The sequence below is a fragment of the Hemitrygon akajei genome, chromosome 12 (genome assembly GCF_048418815.1).
Source record: "Hemitrygon akajei chromosome 12, sHemAka1.3, whole genome shotgun sequence".
In the NCBI taxonomy this organism is placed as follows: domain Eukaryota; kingdom Metazoa; phylum Chordata; class Chondrichthyes; order Myliobatiformes; family Dasyatidae; genus Hemitrygon; species Hemitrygon akajei.
This window is the reverse complement of record NC_133135.1, coordinates 1,192,720-1,217,737: the sequence shown is the minus strand read 5'-3', so window position 1 is coordinate 1,217,737 and position 25,018 is coordinate 1,192,720. Positions and strand designations below refer to the sequence as shown.

The 25,018-nt window shown below is 45.4% G+C and overlaps 1 protein-coding gene across 2 annotated transcripts in view; it reads right to left on the bottom strand.

Moving 5' to 3' along the window:
- The window catches only part of col11a1a (collagen, type XI, alpha 1a), a 386,832-nt gene that overhangs the window by 126,109 nt on the left and 235,705 nt on the right, over positions 1 to 25,018 (bottom strand). For both annotated transcript variants that reach the window (XM_073062463.1, XM_073062464.1), the window contains 6 exons: positions 14,950 to 15,003; positions 14,392 to 14,436; positions 6,789 to 6,842; positions 6,656 to 6,700; positions 6,199 to 6,252; positions 5,445 to 5,498 (listed from right to left, as the gene is read on the bottom strand). In XM_073062463.1, coding sequence (XP_072918564.1) covers positions 5,445 to 5,498; positions 6,199 to 6,252; positions 6,656 to 6,700; positions 6,789 to 6,842; positions 14,392 to 14,436; positions 14,950 to 15,003 — 306 coding nt within the window. The remainder of the gene's footprint in view (positions 1 to 5,444; positions 5,499 to 6,198; positions 6,253 to 6,655; positions 6,701 to 6,788; positions 6,843 to 14,391; positions 14,437 to 14,949; positions 15,004 to 25,018) is intronic.

Here is a 25,018-nt window from a genome sequence, read left to right as displayed (position 1 = left end):
AGGCCTGTCAGTTTGATGTCAGTGGTGGGTAAATTAATGGAAAGTATTCTTAGAGATGGTATATATAATTATCTGGATAGACAGGGTCTGATTAGGAATAGTCAGCATGGATTTGTGCGTGGAAGGTCATGTTTGACAAATCTTATTGAATTTTTTGAAGAGGTTACGAGGAAAGTTGACGAGGGTAAAGCAGTGGATGTTGTCTATATGGACTTCAGTAAGGCCTTTGACAAGGTTCCGCATGGAAGGTTAGTTAGGAAGGTTCAATCGTTAGGTATTAATATTGAAGTAGTAAAATGGATTCAACAGTGGCTAGATGGGAGATGCCAGAGAGTAGTGATGGACAACTGTTTGTCAGGTTGGAGGCCAGTGACTAGTGGTGTACCTCGGGGATCTGTATTGGGTCCAATGTTGTTTGTCATATACATTAATGATCTGGATGATAGGGTGGTAAATTGGATTAGTAAGTATGCAAATGATACTAAGATAGGTGGCATTGTAGATAATGAAGTAGGTTTTCAAAGCTTGCAGAGAGATATAGGCCAGTTAGAAGAGTGGGCTGAACGATGGCAGATGGAGTTTAATGCTGATAAGTGTGAGGTGCTACATTTTGGTAGGAATAATCCAAATAGGACATACTTGGTAAATGGTAGGGCATTGAAGAATGCAGTAGAACAGAGTGATCTAGGAATAATGGTGCATAGTTCCCTGAAGGTGGAATCTCATGTGGATAGGGTGGTGAAGAAAGCTTTTGGTGTGCTGGCCTTTATAAATCAGAGCATTGAGTATAGGAGTTGGGATGTAATGTTAAAATTGTACAAGGCATTGGTAAGGCCAAATTTGGAGTATTGTGTACAGTTCTGGTCACTGAATTATAGGAAAGATATCAACAAATTAGAGAGAGTACAGAGAAGATTTACTAGAATGTTACCTGGGTTTCAGCACCTAAGTTCCAGGGAAAGGCTGAACAAGTTAGGTCTTTATTCTTTGGAGCGTAGAAGGTTGAGGGGGTATTTAAAATAATGAGGGGGATAGATTGAGTTGACGTGGATAGACCTTTTCCATTGAGACCAGGGGAGATTCAAACAAAAGGACATGATTTGAGAGTTAGGGGGCAAAAGTTTAAGGGTAACACGAGGGAGAATTTCTTTACTCAGAGAGTGGTAGCTGTGTGGAACGAGCTTCCAGTAGAAGTGGTAGAGGCTGGTTCAGTATTGTCATTTAAAGTAAAATTGGATAGGTATATGGACAGGAAAGGAATGGAGTGTTATGGGCTGAGTGCGAGCCAGTGGGACTAGGTGAGAGTAAGTGTCGGCACGGACTAGAAGGGCCGAGATGGCCTGTTTCTGTGCTGTAATTGTTATATGTTATATGGTTATACCCTTGACTCTCTTTTATAATTTATATACTTAAAAAAGCTTTTAGTATCTTCTTTGATATTAGTCCCCAGCTTCCTCACAGAATTCTTTTCCTTCTGAGTGACCTTCTTTGTTTCCTTCTGCAAGTTTTTAAAATCTCCCCAATCCTCTATCTTCCCACTAACTCTGGCTTCCTTGTATGCCCTCTCTTTTGCTTTTACTTTGGCTCTGACTTCACTTGTCAGCCACGGTAGTGTCCTTCTTCCCTTCGAAAATTTATTGTTATTTGGAATATGTCTGTCTTGCACTTCCCTCATTTTTTGGAGAAACTCCAGCTATTGCTGCTCTGCTGCCTTTCCTGCAAATGTCCCTTTCCAGTCAACTTCGGCCAGTTCCCCTCTCATGCCATTGTAATTTCCTTTATTCCACTGAAATACCGACACATTGGATTTTATTTTTTCTCTCTCAAATTTCAAAGTGAACTCTATCATATTGTGATCACTGTTCCCTAAGGGTTCCTTAACCTTAAGCTCCCTTATCGTCTCCGGATCATTACACAACACAGCCGATCCCCTAGTGAGCTCAACAACAAGCTGTTCTAAAAAGCCATCCCTTAGACATTCTACAAATTCTCCCTCTTGAAGTCCAATATTGACCTGATTTTCCCAATCCACTTTCATGTTAAAATCCCCAACGATTATCATGACATTGCCTTTCTGACATGCCTTAATACTTACACACTAAGAGGCCCCAATACTCTCAGAGAGCTGTGGACTTGCACACTAAGGAGCCCTGTCACTTTCAGAGAGCCATGGATTTGCACACTAGAAAGACCCTGTTACACGCAGAGAGCAATTGAAGTGAATACTAGGACGTTCCTGCCACTCTCAACAGTCTGTGGATTTGCACACTAGGAGGTCCCTGTCACTTTCAGAGAACTGTGGCTTTGTACCCTAGGTAGTCCCAGTCGCTCACAGAGAGCTGTGGACTTGCACACTAAGAGGCCTTGGTCACGCTCAGTGAGCTGTGGATTTGCAGGCACAGAGGTCCCAGTCACTCTTAGAGAGTTGTAAATATGCACACTAGGGGACCCTGTCATACTCAGATGGTTGTGGACTTGCACACTAGGAGGTACCTGTGTCACTCTCAGTGAGCTCTGGTCTTGCACACTAGGGAGCTCCTGTCACTCTCAGAGAGCTGTAGGTTTGCAAAACTCTCAGCAAACTGTGGACTTGTGCACAAGGTTGTGCTTGTAACTGTAAGGGAGCTATGTATTTGTCAAATAGGAGGTCCCTGTCACTCTCAGAGAGTGGTGGAATTGCACACTGGGAGTTCCCTGTTTCTCTCAGAGAGCTATCAACTTACACTTAGAAGGTTGCTAACGTTCTCAGAGAGCTGTGTTCATGGAAACAAGCAGTGCCCTGTCACTCTCAGAGAGCTGTAGATATGAACACTGGGAGGACCCTAACATTCCCAGACAGCTGAGGTCTTGCACACTAAGAGGTCCCTGTCAAGCTGAGAACTGTAGATTAGCATACTAGGAGGTCCCTGTCACTCTCAGAGAGTAGTGTACTTGCACACTAAGAGGTCCCAGTCACCCTCAGTGAGTGTGGGTTTGCACACTAAGAGGTCCCAGTCATCCTCAGTGAGTGTGGGTTTGCAGACTCGGAGAGCCCTGTTACTCGCAGGGAGCTGGAGATATGCACCCTAGAAAAACCCTGCCATTCTCAGACACATGTGGACTTGCATGCTAGGAGGCCTCTGTCACTCTCAGAGAACTGTAGATGTGCACACTAGGAGGACCCTGGCACTCTCATTGAGCTGTAGACATACACACAAGCAGGTTCTTGTTACTCTCAGTGAACTGTGGATTTGGATACTGAGGGGTTCCTGTCACTCTCAAAGAGCTGTGGATTTGACACACTAGGAGGTCCCTGTTGCTCTTGAGGGGTTCCTGTCACTCTCAGCGAGGACTGACTTGCACACTAAGAGGTCCCTGTCACTCTCAGACAGCTGTGTATTTGCACACTAGGTGGTCAATGTCACTCTCAGAGAGCTGTGGACTTGCACACTACACCAGTGAAGAAAGCTAATGGCATGCTGGCCTTTATAACAAGAGGAATTGAGTATAGGAGTAAAGAGGTCCTTCTGCAGCTGTACAGGGCCCTGGTGAGACCCCACCTGGAGTATTGTGTGCAGTTTTGGTCTCCAAATTTGAGGAAGGACATTCTTGCCATTGAGGGAGTGCAGTGTAGGTTCACAAGGTTAATTCCTGGAATGGCGGGACTGTCATATGTTGAAAGATTGGAGCGACTGGGCTTGTATACACTGGAATTTAGAAGGATGAGAGGGGATCTGATTGAAACATATAAGATTATTAAGGGATTGGACACACTGGAGGCAGGAAGCATGTTCCCGCTGATGGGTGAGTCCAGAACTAGAGGCCACAGTTTAAGAATAAGGGGTAGGCCATTTAGAACAGAGATGCGGAAAAACTTTTTCACCCAGAGAGTGGTGGATATGTGGAATGTTCTGCCCCAGAAGGCAGTGGAGGCCAAGTCTCTGGATGCATTCAAGAGAGAGTTAAATAGAGCTCTTATAGATAGTGGGATCAAGGGATATGGGGAGAGGGCAGGAACGGGGTACTGATTGTGTATGATCAGCCATGATCACAGTGAATGGCGGTGCTGGCTAGAAGGGCCGAATGGCCTACTCCTGCACCTACTGTCTATTGAGGTCCCTGTCACTGTCAGAGAGCTGACGATTTATAGACTAGGAGGTCCACCTTAGTCCACCCTAGTCTCAGAGAGCAATTGAAGTGAATACAAGGATGTCCCTGTCACTCTCAGACAGTTGTAGATATGCACACTAGGAGGTGCACACACAGAGAGCAATTGAAGTGAATACTAGGATGTCTTTGTCACCCTCAGTGAGCTGTGGATTTGCACACTAGGAAGACCCTGTCACAGTTAGAGAGCAGTGTCTTTGCACACTAGGCGGTCCCTGTCACTCTCAGTGACCTGTGGATTTTCACACTAGGTGGATCCTGTCACTCTCAGAGAGCTATTGGAGTGAATAATAGGATGTCCCTGTCACTCTCAGCAGGCTGTGGATTTTCACACTAAGAGGTTGCTATCATTCTTAGAGAGCTATATCGAAGTGCACAGTAGGAGGTCCCTGTCCCTGTCACTATAAGCAAGCAGGGGATGCACACCATGGGGCTCCCTGTCACTCTAAGTGAGCTGTGGACTTGCACACTGAGGGGTTCCTGTCACACTCAGCAAACTACCGATTTGCACACCTGGAGGTCCCTGTCGTTCTCAGAGAGCTGTGGTATTGCACACTAGGAGATCTTTTTCACTCAGAGATGAGTGTATTTGCACACTAGGAGGTCCCTGTCACTCTCAGAGAGCTGTGTACTTGCACTCTGAGGGGTTCATGTCACTCTCAAAGAGCTGTGGACTTGCACACTTGGAGGTCCCTGTCACTCTCAGAGAGCTGTGGACTTGCACACTTGGAGGTCCCTGTCACTCTCAGAGAGCTGTAGACTTGCACACTTGGAGGTCCCTGCCACTCTCAGAGAGCTGTGGACTTGCACACTTGGAGGTCCCTGTCACTCTCAGAGAGCTGTGGACTTGCACACTATGGCGACCTTGTATAAGAACTACACTGCCAAGATCTCTGCCATTGACTCGGCCTTACTGGAATTTGTCATCCCAATGTGCTTTACTTTCCCCGCCACTGCACCATCCTTCCAGCCCATACATTTATTTATCATGTGCACCTTGAAAGCTGATCTGTATCCTTACACTTCCATCTGCAATATGGGATTCTACAAATCTTCAAGTTGTCTGCATACTTCGTAGTCAGCACATGCATTTATGTCCTCATCATTGGTCCCAGCAGTAGTCCCTACAGAATCCCATTCCAATATGCACCACACCACCAATCCCCCTCTACCTCCGTTGTCTCCAAGCCAGTTGGCCAAGAAGCCTCAGACCTTGTGATGTAACCTTCTGGACCCGCCTACCATATGGAACCTTTTCCCACCATGACCAGAACAAGCACCCACAACAGTTCACTCACCGTCTCCCCACGCTGACCGGGATGACCGGGAAGTCCATCTTTACCCGCTGGACCCTGCAGAGAGCAGAGAGATGTTACTGTATGGGTGAGGGGTACTGCATGGAGAAGACGTTACTGTATGTGGGGGTTACTGCACAGGGGATAGGTACTGTACAGTGGGAGGCGATTAGAGAAAAAAGGGAGTGGCAAGAAGGGAGAAGGGGAGAAGTTACTGTATGAGGGAGAGGAACAGAGATCAGAGAAAGGCAGGAGAGAAGGAAGGAGGGGAGGTTACTATATGAGGGAGAGGAACAGTGATCAGAGAAAGAGGGGAGTGGAGAAGGGAGGAGGGGAGAGTTTACAGTATGGGGAGAAGGGTTATTGATTGTGGCATTACTTTATGGGGAAAGGCGAGGGGGACAGGTTACTGTAGGGAATTGGCGGGGAGTGGAAGGGAGAGGGCTGAGTAGACGGCACATGGTGGGGTGGGAAGGGGTAGAGAGGACAGAGTATAGTGAGGGGGTGAGGAGGAAGGGGAAGACAAGGAGGGCAGGGGAATGGAGAAGAGGAGAGTGGGGTTGAGAAAATGTAGATGTTAGAGAGCTGCCCTCTGGGATATGATCAGAAAGCGAATGGGACCTTTCTCAAGACGAGTTCAATCCCATTGGCTGTGGGGGAGGCTTTGACCCCATCAGGTGATGGGGTGAGTGGTGGTTTCTAGGGTAGGAGGTGGTTACAAGAGGAGAGGAAATGAAGCCCCCAAGCGGCTACTTACAGGTGGTCCCTTCAGTCCTGGAAATCCGACTGGCCCCTGGGGTCCTTGTGGTCCCTGAAACACAGAGCCAACAATGAGATCAGACCTCCACACCCACCCCAAAACCTCCCCCCATGCTTTCCCCAACAGACAATCCAACCCCTGTACTCACCTGCCCTTGAACACCCGCCACATCCTTCTTCCTCCCCTGGGACCCCCCCACAAACTCCCCCTGTACTTATCCCCACACCCTTCACCCTGTACTCCTTTCCAAAACATCCGCACCTCCCCCCACTCTGGCTCTCCATTCCATCCCCCAACCCACTCACCGCCCAGATGGGAGCGTGTGAAGTCCATCAGGAGATGAACTGAAGAGTCGATGTCTATGCCATGCTGCTCATGTGCCATCCCATTCCCAACTCCCTGGACCACCATCCCACCAAGTTCCAAGGGTGGAGCCACTGCCCCAATCACTCACCCTTTCCCCAGGAGTTCCCGGGGGCCCATCATTGCCCGATGTTCCCTGTGAACAGAGAGAACAGGATTATGAGAGTGTTCCTGGGGTCCCTCCCATCCAAGCCTCCGATCAGACAAACTATTCCAAGAGTTACCTTTGCTCCAGGTTTCCCAGTGGGACCTCTTGGACCTCGACCTCCTCGTGGGCCCTGGGGAGAAAGTTAAATCCGAAAGATGGTTTAATGCTTGTATACAGTAATGATATGGCAGAATTCACCCTGCAGACTGAGAGGGAGAAGCTAAAGTCAGCGTATCAGTATTACAGTGGAATAAAGGGATGAGAGAGGAGTTGTCCAAAGGTTGGAAGTGGACATAAGCAGGAATGATGGCAGAGCAGCAATGGCTGGAGGTTCTGAGGATAATTCAGAAAGCACAGGTTTGAAACCTCCCAAAGATTTCTAAAGGTGGTATGACGTAACCGTGGCTGACAAGGGAAGTCAAAGAGAGCATAAAAACAAAAAGAGGGCAAACAATAGGGCAAACAATTAATGGGAAGTTAGAGGATTGGGAAGCTTTTAAAAAACAACAGAAGGCAACTAAAGAAGCCATAAGGAGAATATGAAGGGAAATAGCCAATAATATAAAAGAGAATACCAAAAGTTTCTTCGGATGTATAAGGGAAACTACAGCAGATATCAGACTGCTGGAGAATTATGCTGGTGAGGTAATAATAGGGAACAGAGAAATGACGGAGGAACTTTACACCCATTTGCACTGTGGAAGACTCTAGCAGAATGCCAGCAATTCTAGAGTGCCAGGAGGCAGAAGAGAGTTGTTGCTATTACTAGGGAGAATTTGGAGTGGGAGCAAAGGTGGCCTTTTTTGGTTGGCTACCGGTGACCAGTGGGATCAGTGTTGGGACCACTTCTTTTCATATTACAGTATATGTCAAAGATTTGGATGATGAAATTCATGGCTTTGTGGCCAAGTTTGAGATGATAGGAAGATAAGTGGAGGGACAGGTAACGTTGAGGAAGCAAAATATCTGCAGAAGACAGGGGGATGATATATAAAGTCAAAGAATCATAGAACACTACAGCATCTGTTTGTCATCTATATCAACAATCTAGATGATAATGTGGTAAACTGGATCAGATAATGGATGCATTGGTCATGACCTTTCAAGAATTACTTGATTCTAGCATAAGATCATGAGACATAGGTGCAGAATTAGGCTATTTGGCCCATCGAGTCTGCTCCATCATTCAATCATGGCTGATACTTCTTTCTGCTGCTCAACCCCATTTTTCAGCCTTCTCTCCATAACCATTGATGACATATCCAATCAAGAATCTATCAAGGTTTGCCTTAAGTACACCCAATGACATGGCCTCCACAGCTGCCTGTGTTAACAAATTCCATAAATCCACCACTCTCTGGTGAAAGAAAATTCTCCACATCTTTGTTTTAAATGGAAGCTTCTCTATCCTGAGTCTGTATCTTCTTGTCCGACACTCCCCTACCATGGGAAACATCCTTTCCACATCAACCGTCAAGGTGTTTTAACATTAAAAAGGCTTCATAAAAACACAGAAACATAGAAAACCTGCAGCACAATTCAGGCCCTTCAGCCCACAATGCTGTGTCGAACATGTACGTACTTTAGAAATTACCTAGGGTTACCCATAGCCCTCTAATTTTCTAAGCTCCATGTGTCCCTCTGTCTCTTAAATGACCCTATTGTATCTGCAATCAGATTCTGCCTCATCCTTCTAACTTCCAGCGAGTACAGTACCAGAGACATCAAACATTCCTCATATATTAACCCTTTCATTCCAGGAATCATCCTTGCAAACTGCCTCTGAACCCTTTCCAATGCCAGCAAATCTTTTCTTAGATGAGGTGCAGCCTCACCAGTGCTTTGTAAAGCCTCAGCATCACATCCGTACTCTTGCATTCAAGACCTCTTGAAATGACTGCTAACATTACAATTGCCTTACTCACCACCGACTCTAATTGCAAGTTAGCATTTAGGGTATTCTGCACAAAGATTCTCAAGCCCCCTTACATCTCAGATTTTTGGATTTGATCCCCACTTATAAAATAATCTTCACATTTATTTCTACTACCAAAATGCATGATCATGCATTTTCCAACATTATATTTCACTTGCCACTTTCTTGCCTATTCTTCTAATCTGCCTAAGTTGTTCTGCAGCCTACCTGTTTCCTCAACACTACCTGCCCCTCTACCAATCTTAATTTCATCTGAAAACTTGGCAACCAAGCCTTCTAGAACATCATCTAAATCGTTGACATACAACATAAAAAGAAGTGGTCCCAACACCGACCCCTGCGGAACACCACTAGTCACTGGCAGCCAACTTTTATTCCCACTCGCTGCCTCCTACCAATCAGTCAATGCTCTAACCATGTTAGTAACCATGGTGCCAGAGGACTGGAAAATTGCAAATGTCATTCCACTCTTTAAGAAGGGAGGAAGGCAAAAGGTTGGAAATTATAGGCCAGTTAGTCTAACCTCAGTGGATGGGAAAGAGTTGGAGTCTATTACTAAGGATGAGGTTTTGGGGTATTTGGAGACTAATGATAGAAATAAGTCAAAGTCAGCATGGTTTCTGTAAATGAAAATCTTGCCTGACAAATCTGTTGGAGTTTTTCAAGGAAGTAACAAACAGAGTGGACAAAGGAGAGGCAGTGGATGTTATTTATTTGCATTTAAGAGGGCATTTGATAAGAGGCTACACATGACGCTGCTTAACAAGAAAAAATCCTATGCCATTACAGAAAAGATACTGGCATTAATAGGGGAATAATGATTTGGATAATGGAATCAATGGCTTTGTGGTAAAGTTTGCAGATGATACGAAGATTGGTCTAGAGGTTGGTAATGCTGAGGAAGCAATGCGATTGCAGCAGGACTTAGACAAATTGGAAGAATGGGCAAAAAAGTAGCAGATTGATTCACAGTCTTGGTAGGTATATAGAACATAGAACAATACAGCGCAGTACAGGCCCTTCAGCCCACAATGTTGTGCCGACCCTTCAACCTTACCTCCCATATAGCCCCCCCCACCTTAAATTCCTCCATATACCTGTCTAACATGTATGATAATGCATGTTGGTAAAAGGAACAATAATGTGAGCTATTATCTAAATGGGGAGAAGGTTCAAACATCAGAGGTGAAGAGGGAATTAGGAGTCCTTCTGCAAGACTCCCAGAAGATTAGTGTACAGGTTGAGTCTGTGGTAAAGAAGACAAATGCAATGTTGGCATTAGTTTCAAGGGGAATAGAATACAAAAGCAAGGAGATAATGCTGAGGTGATCGGTACTGCACTCAGTTCTGATCACCTCACTACAGGAAGATTGTGGAAACTATAGAAAGGGTGCAGAGGAGATTTACAAGGATGTTGTAAGACTCTAGTTCATAGAGAAGATCCTGAGAAGCAGGATTTATGAACATTCGGAGAGACATAATATTATTAGGAGTTGTCAGCATGGTTTTGTCAAAGGCAGGTCGTGCCTTACGAGCCTGAATGAATTTTTTGAGGATGTGACTAAAAACATTGATGAAGGTAGAGCAGTAGATGTAGTGTATATGGATTTCAGCAAGGCATTTGATAAAGTACCCAATCCCAATGCAAGGCTTATTGAGAAAGTAAGGAGGCATGGGATCCAAGGGGATCTTGCTTTGTGGATCCAGAATTGGCTTGCCCACAGAAGGCAAGGAGTGGCTGTAGACAGGTCATATTCTGCATGGAGGTCGGTGACCAGTGGAGTGCCTCGGGGATCTGTTCTGGGACCCCTTCTCTTTGTGATTTTCATAAATGACCTGGATGAGGAAGTGGAGGGATAGGTTAGTTAATTTGCTGATGACACAAAGGTTGGGAGTGTTGTGGATAGTGTGGAGGGCTGTCAGAGGTTACAGCGGGACATTGATAGGATGCAAAACTGGGCTGAGAAGTGGCAGATGGTGTTCAACCCAGATAAGTGTGAGGTGGTTCATTTTAGTAGGTCAAATATGATGGTAGAATATAGTATTAATGGTTAGACTCTTGGCAGTGTGAAGGATCAGAGGGATCTTGGGGTCTGAGTCCTTAGGACACTCAAAGCTGCTGCGCAGGTTGACTCTGTAGTTAAGAAAGCATACGGTGCATTGGCTTCATCAAATATGGGATTGAGTTCAAGAGCCGAGAGGTAATGTTACAGCTTTATAGGACCCTGGTCAGACCCCACTTGGAGTACTGTGCTCAGTTCTGATCATCTCACTACAGGAAGGTTGTAGAAATTATAGAAAGGGTGCACAGGAGATTTACAAGGATGTTGCCTGGACTGGGGAGCATGCCTTATGAGAATAGGTTGAGTGAACTTGACCTTTTCAACTTGGAGTGACGAAGGAAGAGAGGTGACCTGATAGAGGTGTATAAGATGATGAGAGGCATTGATCATGTGGACAGTCAGAGGCTTTTTCCCAGGGCTGAAATAGCTAATGTGAGAGGGCACAGTTTTAAGGTGCATGGAGGTAAATACAGAGGAGATGTCAGGAGTAAGTTTTTTTACGCAGAGGGTGGTGAATGCATGGAATGGGCTGTCAGCAACGGTGGTGGAGGCAGATATGATAGGGTCTTTTAAGAGAGACTCCTAGATAGGTACATGGAGCATTGAAAAATAGAGGGCTATGGGTAATTTCTAAAGTAAGAACATGTTTGGCACAGCTTTGTGGGCCAAAGAACCTGTATTGTGCTCTAGGTTTTCTATGTTTCTATGTTTCTACGACACTAGTCAGGCTGCACTTGAAGTATTGTCAACAGTTTTGGGCCCCATTACTCAAAAAAGGTGTGCTGTCATTGGAGAGAGTGTAGAGGTTCACAGGGGTGATTCTGGGAATGAAGCAGTTACCATAAGAGGAAGGTTTGGAAGCTTTGGGCCTGTACTCAATGGAATTTAGAAGGATGCGGGGGGGGGGGGGGGTGAGGGATCTCATTGAAACCTACCAAATGTTGAAAGGACTGGATAGGGTGGATGTTTCCTGTGGTGGGGTATTCAGAACTCGAGGGCACAGCTTCAAAAATGAGGGGCGACCCTTTAGAACAGAGATACGGATAAATTTTTTTAGCCAGATAGTGAATCTGTGGAATGCTCTGCCACAGACTGCAGCGGAGGCCATGTCCATAGGTATATTTAAGGCAGAAGTAGATCGTTTCTTGATTGGTCGGGGCATCAAAGGATATGGTGAGTAGGCAGGTGTATGGGGTTGATCCAGATCCAGGATCAGCCATGATGGAATGGCAGAGCAGACTTGATGGCCTGAATGACCTAATTCTGTTCCTATGTCTTATTGTCTCATAATAAGAGTGTACAACCAGAGACTGGTTTCTAGGGTGGAAATGGCTAATAGCAGGGGACATAATTTTAAAGTGTTTGGAGAATGTATAAGGAGATGTCAGGTTTCTTTTCTTTATACAGAAAGTGTTGGGAGCATGAAACATCCTGGCAGGGTTGGTGGTAAAGGCAGATACATTTCAGGCACTTATGAAACACTTGGGAAGGTACATGGATGATGGCAAAATGGAGGGCTATGTGGGAGGGAAGGGTGACATTGTTCTTAGAGTAGTTTAAGAGGTTGGCACACATTCTGGGCTGAAGTGCCTGTACTGTGCTCTAGTGTTCCATGTTCATCCCAGTGTTGGTTACACTCAGCAAGCAGTGAGGCTGCCATTGCCCCTTTGGCCTTAATCACAATAGGAAATTATACAGGAAATGTGCTGTTGCCAATAGTTACATAGAGTCCCAGTGAGTCCTCTCCAGAAATATTGTGTCAGCTCTGGACTCCCAGCATCAGGAAGGATAGGACCACACCAAGGTATTGTACCCAGGTCTGGTCTCCATGCCTCAGGATATGGGTCTGACCATTCAGAGCAGAGAGGGGAGGATATTCACTGGTACTGCTCATCTGTACTTAGATGGAAAATTCACAATCAGGGGCAGGTCAGCAGTAAGGAAAAGGTGTAGAAGAGGTGTGTACATCACCAGGGTCAGGTGAGATCTATCTCATAATCCTATGGGAAGCAAGGGAGAAGAGGGCTGGGAAGAGATTTGTGTACTGTTGTTGGATGGGAAACAGCTGTAGAGTGATTGTACACAGGAGGCAGTGTCCTGGGAGACAGAAGCACAAGGTAAATAGAATTGCTGAGGCTTATTTAAGAAGAGCATCAGGCAATAGGCCAGGTAACTACATACTGGTAATCCTTACATCAGTGGGACGAGGACGATTGGAAATAATCCTGTAGAATAGGGTTTACGAACATTTGGAAAGGCAGCGATGATCAGGCATAGTCAGAGTGGCTTGGTGTGGGGAAAATCCTGCTTCGCTGATTTGATTCTGAATTTTTGAGGAGGTAACTGATGAAAGCAGGTGGATGTTGTCTATGTAGACTCCAGGATGGCATTTCCATCTGATTGGCAGGTTCACTTAGTATACAGGACCAAAGACGACTGTATTAGAAAATAAAGGTGGTAGGTGGAATTTGTGCAGACTGGGTCTGTGATTGGTTGATGGGTGGATGGCTAGGGGCTGTACTGGGTCTGTGATTGGGTGATGAGTGGGTAGGGAAGGAGCTGTACTGGGTCTGTGATTGGGTGATGAGTGGGTAGGGAAGGGGCTGTACTGGGTCTGTGATTTGGTAATGTGTGATGGATAGAGGCTGTACTGGGTCTGTGATTGTGTGATGGGTGGGTGGGTAAGGCTGTACTGGGTTTGTGATTGTGTGATGGGTGGGTAAGGCTGTACTGGGTCTGTGATTGGGTGATGGGTGGGTAAGGCTGTATTGGGTCTGTGATTGGGTGATGAGTGGGTAGGGAAGGGGCTGTACTGGGTCTGTGATTGGGTGATGGGTGGGTAGGGAAGGGGCTGTTCAGGGTCTGTGATTTGGTAATGTGTGGATGGATAGGGGCTGTACTGGGTCTGTGATTGGGTGATGGGTGGGTAAGACTGTACTGGGTCTGTGATTGGGTGATGAGTGGGTAGGGAAGGGGCTGTACTGGGTCTGTGATTTGGTAATGTGTGGATGAATAGGGGCTGTATTGGGTCTGTGATTGGGTGATGGGTGGGTGGGTAAGGCTGTATTGGGTCTGTGATTGGGTGATGGGTGGGTGGGTAAGGCTGTAATGGGTCTGTGATTGGGTGATGGGTGGGTAGGTAAGGCTGTACTGGGTCTGTGATTGTGTGATGGGTGGGTAAGGCTGTACTGGGTCTGTGATTGGGTGATGGGTGGGTAAGGCTGTACTGGGTCTGTGATTGGGTGATGGGTGGGTAAGGCTGTACTGGGTCTGTGATCTCCCCAGAGGAGCACCAGTCACTGAACAGACTCAGGACAGATATCGAGAAACCATTGGACATGAAGGCAATTGAGCAGTGGAGTTGGTGCAGGAAAAGGGTGCTGAGGTCAAAGACTCATCAATCATCAGGAATCAGGGTGCAGGTGGCCTCAACCTGTCCTCCTCACATCCCATCTTGTCCAATCACCAACCCCTCACCCTCAGGTCAACCCATACTCTAACCCCTGACCCCTGCACCGTCCTCCCTCTCCCTCTCCCTCTCACGTCTGCGCCTGTCTGGGGCAAGGTGGTATTTCACCCATTGCGTGTTGACTGTAGGTAATTCACTCTGTTACACACCACCCTTTGACTGGGTCTCAGCAGCAGCGATGGGAGTAGGAGAGGGAGGCGAGGGTACTTACTGTTGGGCCTCGCTGACCTCTTGGTCCAGGTTTCCCGTGAACTCCCTGTCCAAAAGAAGAAAACAAACATCAGATACTGAGAGCAAACGAGAGAGGCAAGTTGATTCGGACTCAGACACGGACTCCAAATGGGCTCAAGGAAACCTTGCCGAATTCAGCAGCCACATCCGACAGCAAGAGCAAATGGCAACTCTGCTGAGCAGGAGGTGAAGTTGATTCAGGCACAGACATGCACAAGGACTTGGAATCGGACTCCAACTAGCCTTAGGCAGAGTTCAGCAACCAAAATCTGGATTATACTCACTGTGGGAGGGGTGGTACTGAAGTATTATGTATGCCTCTGTGTGCAAACATTGTGAGTACACGCACAAGCGCTTGCGTGTGTGGGTGTGAGCCTGCGTGAGTGTGAGGCCGAATGTATGATTGTGAGTATTAGTGTATGAGTGTGTGTTGGTGTGTTGAGTGTGAATGTGTGCACTGCTGAATGAATGTGTGTGTACGTGTGTGAGTACTGGTGACTGTGTGTGTGATCTGTCAGTCAACAATTCCCAGACTTACCCTTGCTCCTTTCTCTCCATTAGCTCCTGGGAATCCCGGGAATCCAGTTGATCCCTGAAGGAAACAGAAGGAAGAGATGAAGTTGAGGAATGCCAGTGTGAGCAATCAGATGTTTCCGTTCCTGCAAAAAGGCCTGTCCTGGGATGCTGTATAGATAGATACAGCATCCCAATGGTCCCAATGGATCGCAAAGGAAATTACGAGTGCACAAAAATACAAATATACAAATATTAGAAAATAGGGAAGAAAAAAAATAAAAAATAAAAAGGCCTCATATAGCACTCTTTGAAGCAGTGCAGTTGTCTTAGTCAACAGCAGGGGGAAGGGAACCAGTATGACAGAGCTGAGGATGTGCTAGCAGGTTTACAAGTAGATGATGGGTCTAACATGAATGTAAGAAGGGCAAGCCAATGATTGGGTACAAATGCAAACAGAGCAAAGAGTTAAATTGTACCACAGAGGCAAAATTCAAAAGGGCGAAGAATGCAGGACTGAAGGTGCTGTGTTTAAATGGGCATTGCATTTGGAATAAAGTGGAAGAACTTGTGGCATAATTAGAGATTGGTTGGTATGATGTTGTGGGCATCACTATGTCATGGCTGAAAGAAGGCCATAGTTGGGAGTTTAAGATCAAAGGACATAATTTGTATTGAAAGGGCATGCAGGAAAGTATAGATGGTGGTGTGGCAGAAATGAGTAGGATGTTGGATGATTGGGATGCTTGTAACATCTAACAAAAGGCAACTAAAAAAACTATAAGAAAGGGAAAGATGAGATATGGGGGCCAACTAGCCAATACTATAAAGCAGAATACCAAAAGTTTTTTCAGTTATATAAAGAGTAAAAGGGAGGTGAGAGTTGATATTGGACCACTGGAAAATGATGCTGGTGAGGTAGTAATGGGAGACAAAGAAATGGCAGATGAACTTAATGAATACTTTGCATCAGTCTTCACTGTAGAAGACACCAGCAGTGTGCCAGAGGTTTATGAATATCAGTGAGCAGGAGTGAGTGCCATTGCTATGACAAAGGAAAAGATGTTAGGCCAACTCAAGGCTCCTAAGATGGATAAGTCACCTGAACCAGATAGACTACATCCCAGAGTCCTGAAAGAGGTTGTTGAAGCGATAATGGATGCATTGATCATGATCTTTCACAAATCACTTGATTCTGGCATTGTCCCAGAGAACTGCAAATTGCAAATGTCACTCCACCCTTTAAGAAGGGAGAAAAGCAAAAGAACAGAAATTACAGGCCAGTCAGTCTGACCTCAGTGGTTAGGAAAATATTAGATTCTATTATTAAGGATGAAGTTTTGGGGTACATGGAGACTAATAATAAAGCAAGTCATAGTCAGCATTGTTTCTATCAAGGGAAATCTTGCCTGACAAATCTGTTAGACTTCTTCATGGAAGTAATGAGCAGGGTGGATAAAGGAGAGGCAGTAGATGTCATTTATTTGGATTTTCAGAAGGCATTCGTTAAGGTGCCACACATGAGACTGCTTAACAAGATGAAATCCTATAGCTTTACAGGAAAGATACTGGCATGGATAATGAATGGCTGACAGGTGGGAGGCAGCAAGTGGGAATAAATGGGACCTTTTCTGATTGGCTGCCAGTGACTAGTGGTGTTCCTCAGATGTCAGTATTGGGACTGCTGCTTTTCACATTGTTTGCCAATGATTTGGAAAATGAAATTAATGGCTTGTGGCAAAGTTTGCAGATGATACAAAGATAAGTGGAGGAGTAGGGAGTGTTAAGGAAGCACTGTGATAGACAAATTGGAAGAATGGGCAAAAAAGTAGCAGATGGAATACAGTGTTGGGAGATGTATGATAATACATTTTGATAAAAGGAATAATAGTGCAGACTATTATCTAAATGTGGAGAAGGTTCAAACATCAGAGGTGCAGGGGAACTTAGGATCCTCGTGCAAGACTCCAAGAGGTTAATTTACAAGTAGAGTCTTCCATATAAAAGGCAAATGCAATGTTGGCATTTATTTCAAGGGGAATAGAATCTAAAAGCAAGGAAATCATGCTGAGGCTTTAGAAGACACTCGTTAGGCCACGGAGTATTGTCGAAGGTTTTGGACCTCATATCTCAGAAAGAATGTGTTGTCATTGGAGAGAGTCCAGAGGAGGTTCACAAGGATGGTTCTGGGAAGAAAGGGGTTAACATATGAGGAGCATTTGACATCTTTGGTCCTGGAATTTAGAAGAATGCGTGGGGATCTCATTGAAACCTACCGAATGTTGAAATGACTAGATAGGGTGGAAGTGGAGAGGATATTTCCTATTGTGGGGGTATCCAGAACTAGAGAGCACAGCCTCAAAATTGAGGGGGCGACCTTTTAGAACAGAGTTAAGGAGGAAATTTTTAGCCAGTGAGTAGTGGATCTGTGGAATGCTCTGCCACAGACTGCAGTGGAGGCCAAGTCCGTATGTACATTTAAAGCGGAAATTGATCGTTTCCTGTTCGGTCAGGGCATCAGAGGATATGGCAAGTATGGGATTGAGTGGGATCCGGGATCAGCCATGATGGAATCGCGGAGCAGACTCAATGGGCTGAATGGCCTAATTCTGCTCCTACATCTTCGTCTATTACTAAAAATGTTTCTTTGTTCAGCCTGGATGGTATGCAGAGGGTAAGAAACATTGTCCAGAAAAGCCAGGATTTTCCGCAGTGTTTTTTGTTTTACCACAGCTTCTAGTGTGTCCAATTTGACTTCCATAACAGTGCCAGCCTTTCTAATCAGTTTATTGAGCCTGTTGGCAGCACCCATTTTGATGCTCTTGCACCGGCACACCACAGCATAGAAGATTGTACTGGTGACAACAGACTGGTAGAACATGTGAAGTTGAGGCCTGTATACTCCAAAGGACCTCAGTCTCCTCAGGAAGTAGAGACAACTCTGCCCATCTTCTACACAGCTTCTGTGTTGGGCTCCACTCAAGTCCATTATCCAGGTGCACCCCCAGGTACTTGTAGGTCCTCACCACATCCACATCCTCACCATCAATAGTAATAGGGAGCAATGGTAAGACTCTTGGCAGTGTGGAGGATCAGAGGGATCTTGGGGTCCGAGTCCATAGGATGCTCAAAGCTGCAGCGCCAGTTTACTCTGTGGTTAAGAAGGTGTATGGTGCATTGGCCTTCATCAGTCGTGGCATTGAACTTCAGAGCCGAGTGGTAATGTTACATCTGTATAAGACCCTGGTGAGACCCCACTTGGAGTATTGTGCTCAGTTCTGGTTGCCTCACTACAGGAAGGATGGGGAAGCCATAGAAAGAGCACAGAGGAGATTTATAAGGATGTTGCCTGGATTGGGGAGCATGACATGAGAATAGGTTGAGTGAATTCGGCCTTTTCTCCTTGGAGCGAAGGAGGATGAGAGGTGACCTGATAGAGGTTTACAAGATGATGAGAGGCATTGATTGTGTCGATAGTCAGAGGCTTTTTCCCAGGGCTGAAATGGTTTCCACAAGAGGACACAAGTTTAAGGTGCTGGGGAGTAGGTACAGAGGAGATGTCAGGGGTAAGTTTTTTACTCAAAGAGTGGTGAGTGTGTGGAATGGGCTGCCGGTAACTATGGTGGAGCTGGATATGACAGGGTCTTTTAAGAGGCTTTTAGGTAGGTACATGGAGCTTAGTAAAACAGAGGGCTACAGGTAAACCTAGTAATTTCTAAGGTAGGGACATGTTCGGCACAACTTTGTGGGCCAAAGGACCTGTATTGTGCTGTAGGTTTTCAATGTTTCTATGTTTCTAGTAACCAACACACCAACCGCGAGTTGGAGAGCTACAAAAGAGGAGAAAGCATCCAGGTCCGGGAGCAAAGTTTAAAAGGAGAAAGCTTCACCGGAACTCTGCTATAACCAGTGCAACAATAGTGAGTTGGAGAGCTACAAGAGAGGAGGTGGCACCCAGGTCCAGGAGCGAACTTTAAAAGGGGAAAGCTTCACAGGAATTCAGCTATAGCCGGCACACCAATCGTGAGTTGGAGAGCTATGAGAGAGGAGGAGGCACACAGGTCTGGGAGTGAAGTTTAAAAGGGGATAGCTTTGCGGGAACTCAGCTATAACTGGCGCACCAATCATGAGTTGGAGAGCAGGGAAGGTTCAGGTATAAAAGGGAGACACTACCTAGCGGAGCAGTCATCAACGGAGTGGTCTGAGGCAGAATGTTAGGGCTTTGGCGAAGTAAGTAGACTCTTTTTTTATCCCTTGCATTTTTTTCCAGAGGAATAGAGAGCATGTCTGTAGGGTTAGTACTTTGCTCTGGATGTCAGATGTGGGAATCCTGGGAATCTTCCAGTCTCCCAGATGGCCACGTCTGCACCAGGTGCACTGAGATGCAGCTCCTGAGAGACCATGTTAGGGATCTGGAGCTGCGGCTTGATGACTTTCAGCTTATTAGGGAGAGTGAGCAGGAGATAGATAGGAGCTACAAGGAGTTAGTCACCTCGAGGCTGCAGGAGTTAGATAAGTCGGTGACTGTCAGGGAAGGGAAGGGAAGAGCTCAGGTAGTAGAGAACACCCCTCTGGCCATCCGTCTCAGTAATCATTATCTCATTTTGGATGCTGTTGAGGGGGGTGACCTGACAGAGGACGACCACGGCGCTCGGGTCTCTGGCACTGAGCCTGGTTTCATGGTGCAGAAGGGAGAGAAGAGGAATGCGGTAGTCATAGGCGATTCTATAGTGAGGGGAACAGACAGGAGGTTCTATCAGCCTGATAGAGATACCCACATGGTGTGTTGCCTCCCAGGTGCCAGGGTATGGGATGTCTCGGATCAGGTACAGTGTACTCTGAAGGGAGAGAGTGAACAACCAGAAGTCTTGGTACATGTTGGTACCAATGACATTGGTAGAAAAAGGGAGGAGGTCCTGAAGAGAGAATTCAGGGAGTTGGGTAGGAAGCTGAAAAGTAGGAACTCCAGGGTAGTAATCTCAGGATTGCTGCCTGTGCCACGTGCTAACAAACACAAGAATAGCATGATCAGGCATATTAATGCATGGCTGAGAGACCAGTGTAGAGGGCAGGGCTTTGGGTTCCTGGATCATTGGGGCCTCTTCTGGGGGAGGTACGACCTGCACAAAAAGACGGGTTACACCTGAACCCAAAGGGGTCTAATATCCTAGAAGGCAGGTTTAATGGAATTTTAAATTGAATGGACTTTGCTTTATTTCTTACATCCTTCACATACACGGAGAGTAAAACTCTTCACGTTACGTCTCCGTCTAAATGTGCAATCATAGTAATTTATAATAAATAGAACAGTCAATGTCTGAATAGAGTACACAAAAATCATCATGAATTCATCAGTCTGATGGCCTCATGGAAGAAGCTGTCCCAGAGCCTGTTGGTCATGGCTTTTATGCTACGTTACTGCTTCCTGAATGGTAGGAGCTGGAATAGGTTGTGGTTGGGATGATTTGGGTCCCCAGTGATCCTACGGGCCCTTTTTACACACCTGTCCTTGTAAATGCCCTGAATCATGGGAACAACTACAGATGTGCTGGGCTGTCCGCACCACCCTCCAGACCCTCTCAACCCCAGATCCATTGATGTCAATAGGGGTTAGCCCGTCTCTATTCCTCCTGTAATCCACAATCAGCTCCTTTGTTTTTGCAACATTGAGGGAGAGGTTGTTTTCTTGACATCACTGTATCAGAGAGATGACTTCTTCCCTATAGGTTTAAGCTAATTTGGCAGGGGAGTGGGAACCAGAGTGATAGGGCTGAGGAAGGAGAAAACAGAAATAAATCAAAGATAGCGTGCAACAGAGATGATAGAAAGGACAGGCAGGGGATGAGTCATAATCATAGCCAGTGGGATGAGTTACAGGGCAATAGAGGTATGGTGCAGTTAAAACAGAAAGTAACAAATACTGGACTGAAAGTGTTATATTTAAATGCATGCAGCATACGAAATAAAATGGACAATCTTGAAATTCAGCTACAGATTGGTAAGTATAACATTGTGGCCATCTCTGAAACTTGGCTGAAGAATGGTTGACATTGGGAGCTGAATGTCCAAGGATGTATGGCGTATCAGAAAGATAGCTTAGTAGGCAGAGGGACTTGTGTGTCCCTGTGTATAAGAAATAATATTAAGCCATTCAAAAAGAATGACAGAGGTGTAGAGTCTCTATGGGTTGAGTTAAGAAATGGCAAGGATAAAAGGACTCTAATGGCAGTTGTATACAGGCCTCCAAACAGCAGCCGGGATGTGGATTACAAATTACAGCAGGGGATAGAAAAACATCTCAGAAGGGCAATGTCATGATAATTGTTGGGGATTTTAACATGAAAGTGGATTGGGAAAACCAGGCCAGTGCTGGACCTCAAGAAAGAGAATTTATAGAATGTCTAGGTGATAACTTTTCAGAACAGCTTGTTGTTGAGCCCACTAGGGGATTGGCTGAGCTGGATTAGGTGTTGTGCGATGATCCGGAGGTGATAAAACAGCTTAGGGTTAAGGAACCCTTAGGGAATATAGAAACATAGGAAAACTATCTTATCTGACCTGCAGAGAAATTTACAGTAGGAAGGGAACAATCCAGTTGTTGTGGTCCATCTTGGTACTAATGATATAGGTAGAATGAGGAAAGAGTTTCTGCTAAGGGAATATGAGCAGCTAGGGACTTACAATGGCATGAGAGGGGAAATGGCCAAAATTGACTGGAAAGAGACACTAGCAGGAAAGACAACAAAGCAGGAAAGGCTGGAGTTTCTGCAAAAAACGAAGGAAGTGCAAGACAGATATATCCCAAATAAGAAGAAATTTTCAAATGGAAGAAGGACACTAACGTGGCTGACAAGCGAAGTCAGAGCCAAAGTAAAAGCAAAAGAGGCATAAAATGAAGCCAGAACTAGTGGAAAGATAGAGGATTGGGGAGCTTTTAAAAACTTGCAGAAGGAAACTAAGAAGGTCATTGGGAAGGAAAAGATGGATTATGAAAGGAGGATAGTGACTAATATCAAAGAAGATCCTAAAAACTTTTTTAAGTATATAAAGGGTAAAAGAGAATTGAGGGTAGATATAGGACATAAGAACATAAGAAGGAGCAGGATTAGGCCATCTGGCCCATCAAGCCTGCCCTGTCATTCAATAAGATCATGGCTGATCTGTCCGTAAACTCAGCTTCATCTACCTGCCTTTTCCCCATAACCCTTCATTCACCTACTATGTCAAAATCTATCTAACTGTATCTTAAATATATTTAGTGAAGAAGCTTCCCTGGGCAGAGAATTCCACAGATTCATCACTCTCTGGGAAAAACAGTTTCTCCTCATCTCTGTCCTAAATCTTCTCCCCTGAATCTTGAGGCAATGTCCCCTAGTTCTAGACTCACCTACCAATGGAAACAACTTTCCTACTTCTATCTTATCTATCCCTTTCAAAATTTTGTACGTTTCTATACAATAGACAATGACACTGGAGATATTGTAATGAGAGATGCAGAGATGGCAGAGGAACTGAATGCATATTTTGCATCAGCCTTCACAGTGGAAGGCATCTGCAGTATACCGGGCATTCAAGAGTGTCAGGGAAGTGAAGTATGTGCAGTGAAAATTACAATTAAGAAGGGGCTCAGGAAGGTTAATGGTCTGAGGGTGAATAAATCTCCTGGACCTGATGAAATGCACCCTTGATTTCTGAAGGAAGTAGCTAGAGAGATTGCAGAGGCATTAACAATGATTTTTCAAGAGTCAATTGATTCTGGCATTGTACCAGATGACTGGAAAATTGCAAATGTTACTTTGCTATTTAAGAAGGTTGGGAGGCAGCAGAAAGGAAACTATAGACCTGTTAGTCTGACATCAGTGGTTGGAAAGTTATTGGAATCGATAGTTAGGGATGAGATTACGGAGTACCTGGAGGTACACGATAAGATAAGCCAATGCCAGTATGGTTTCCTGAAAGGAAAATTTCTGCTTGACTAACCTACTACAATTTTTTGAGGAAATATAAGCAGGGTAGACAAAGGAGATGCAGTGGATGTGGTGTGCTTGGATTTTCAGAAGGCCTTTAACAAAGAGCTGCACAGGAGGCTGGTTAGCAAGATAAGAGCCCATGGAATTACTGGGAAGTTACTAGCATGGGTGGAATACTGACTGATCAGCAGAAAGCAGAGAGTGGGAAAAAAGGGATCCTATTTTGGCTGGCTGCCGGTTACCAGTAGAGTTCCACAGGGGTCGGTGTTAGGACCACTACTTTTTACGATGTATGTCAACGATTTGGACTATGGGATTAATGGATTTGTGGTTAAATTTGCCGATGATACAAAGGTAGGTGGAGGAGCGGGTAGTGTTGAGGAAACAGAGAGTCTGCAGGAAGAGTTAGATAGTTTAGGGGAATGGGCAAAGAAGTGGCAAATGAAATGCAATGTTGGAAAGTGTATGGTTTTGCACTTTGGTGGAAGAAATAAATGAGCAGACTGTTACTTAGGTGGAGAGAGAATTCAAAATGCAGAGGTGTAAAGGGACTTGTGAAACTTACGGGGGGGGGGGGGACAATCCAGTTGTTGTGGTCTATGTGGGTACCAATGACATAGGTAGAATGAGGAAAGAGTTTCTGCTAAGGGAATATGAGCAGCTAGGGACTAAATTAAAAAGCAGAACCAAAATGGTGGCAATCTCTAGATTACTAAACATAGGAACATTGAAAACATACAGCACAATACAGGCCCTTCAGCCCACAATGCTGTGCCAAACATGTATTTACTTTAGAAATTACCTAGGGTTACCCATAGCCCTCTATTTTTCTAAGCTCCATGCGCCTATCCAGGAGTCTTCTAATCTAATCGTATCCGTCTCCACCACCGTCGCCAGCAGCCCATTCCGTGCACTCACCAAAAGTTAAGAAGGTTAAAGTCTGTCCCGAGGCTTATAGACTCATCAAACCGGTGCTTATGCCGGTTTCCATGGCATGAAGCGACTGAGAGTATGAAACTCCCCCCCGGATAGGACGCTAGTCTATCGCAAGGTTAACCCCCAGCATTTTGCTGGTACCTATTTTCAGCTGGGTGGACTGGAGCAATGTGTGGTTAAGTGCTTTGCTCAAGGACACAACACGCTGCCTCAGCTGGGACTCGAACTCATGACCTTCAGATTGCTAGTCCAATGCCTTAACCACTTGGCCAAGCGCCACACATGCACTCACCACTCTCTACGTAAAAAACTTACCTCTGACATCTCCTCTGTACCTACTTCCAGACACCTTAAACTGTGCCCTCTCATGTTAGCTGTTTCAGCCATGGGAAGAAGCCTCTGACTATCCACATGATCAATGCCTCTTAACTTATACACCTCTATCAGGTCACCTCTCATCCTCAGTTGCTCCAAGGAGAAAAGGTCCAGTTCACTCAACCTATTCTCATAAGGCATGCTCCCCAATCCAAGGCAACATCCTTATAAATCTCCTCTGCACCCTTTTTATGGTTTCCACATCCTTCCTGTAGTGAGGCGACCAGAAATGAGCACAGTATTCTGACTAGGGTCCTATACAGCTGCAACAGTACCTCTCGGCTCCTAAACTTAATCCCATGGTTGATGAAGGCCAATGCACTGTATGCCTTTTTAACCACAGAATCGACCTGCTTGGAATCAACCTGCGAAGGGTCTCAGCCCAAAACGTCGACAGCGCTTCTTCCTATAGATGCTGCCTGGCCTGCTGTGTTCCACTAGCATTTTGTGTGTGTTGTTTGAATCAACCTGCTTGGAAGCTTTGAGTGTTACAGCTAAAAGCAAAGACAGTAAGGGTGGGGAGAGCTAGCCTTGGATAAGATGTATGTCAATGAAATGGACTATGGGATTAATAGATTTGTGGCTAAATTAGTCGATGACACAAAGACAGATGGAGGAGCGGGAAGTGTTGAGGAAACAGAGAGCCTGCAGAGAGACTTAGATAGTTTACGGGAATGGGCAAAGAAGTGGTAAATGAAATATAATGTTGGAAAGTGTATGGTCATGCAATTTGGTGGAAGAAATAAAAGGGCAGACGATTATTTAGATGGAGAGAGAATTCAAAATGCAGAAATGCAAAGGGACTTGGGAGTT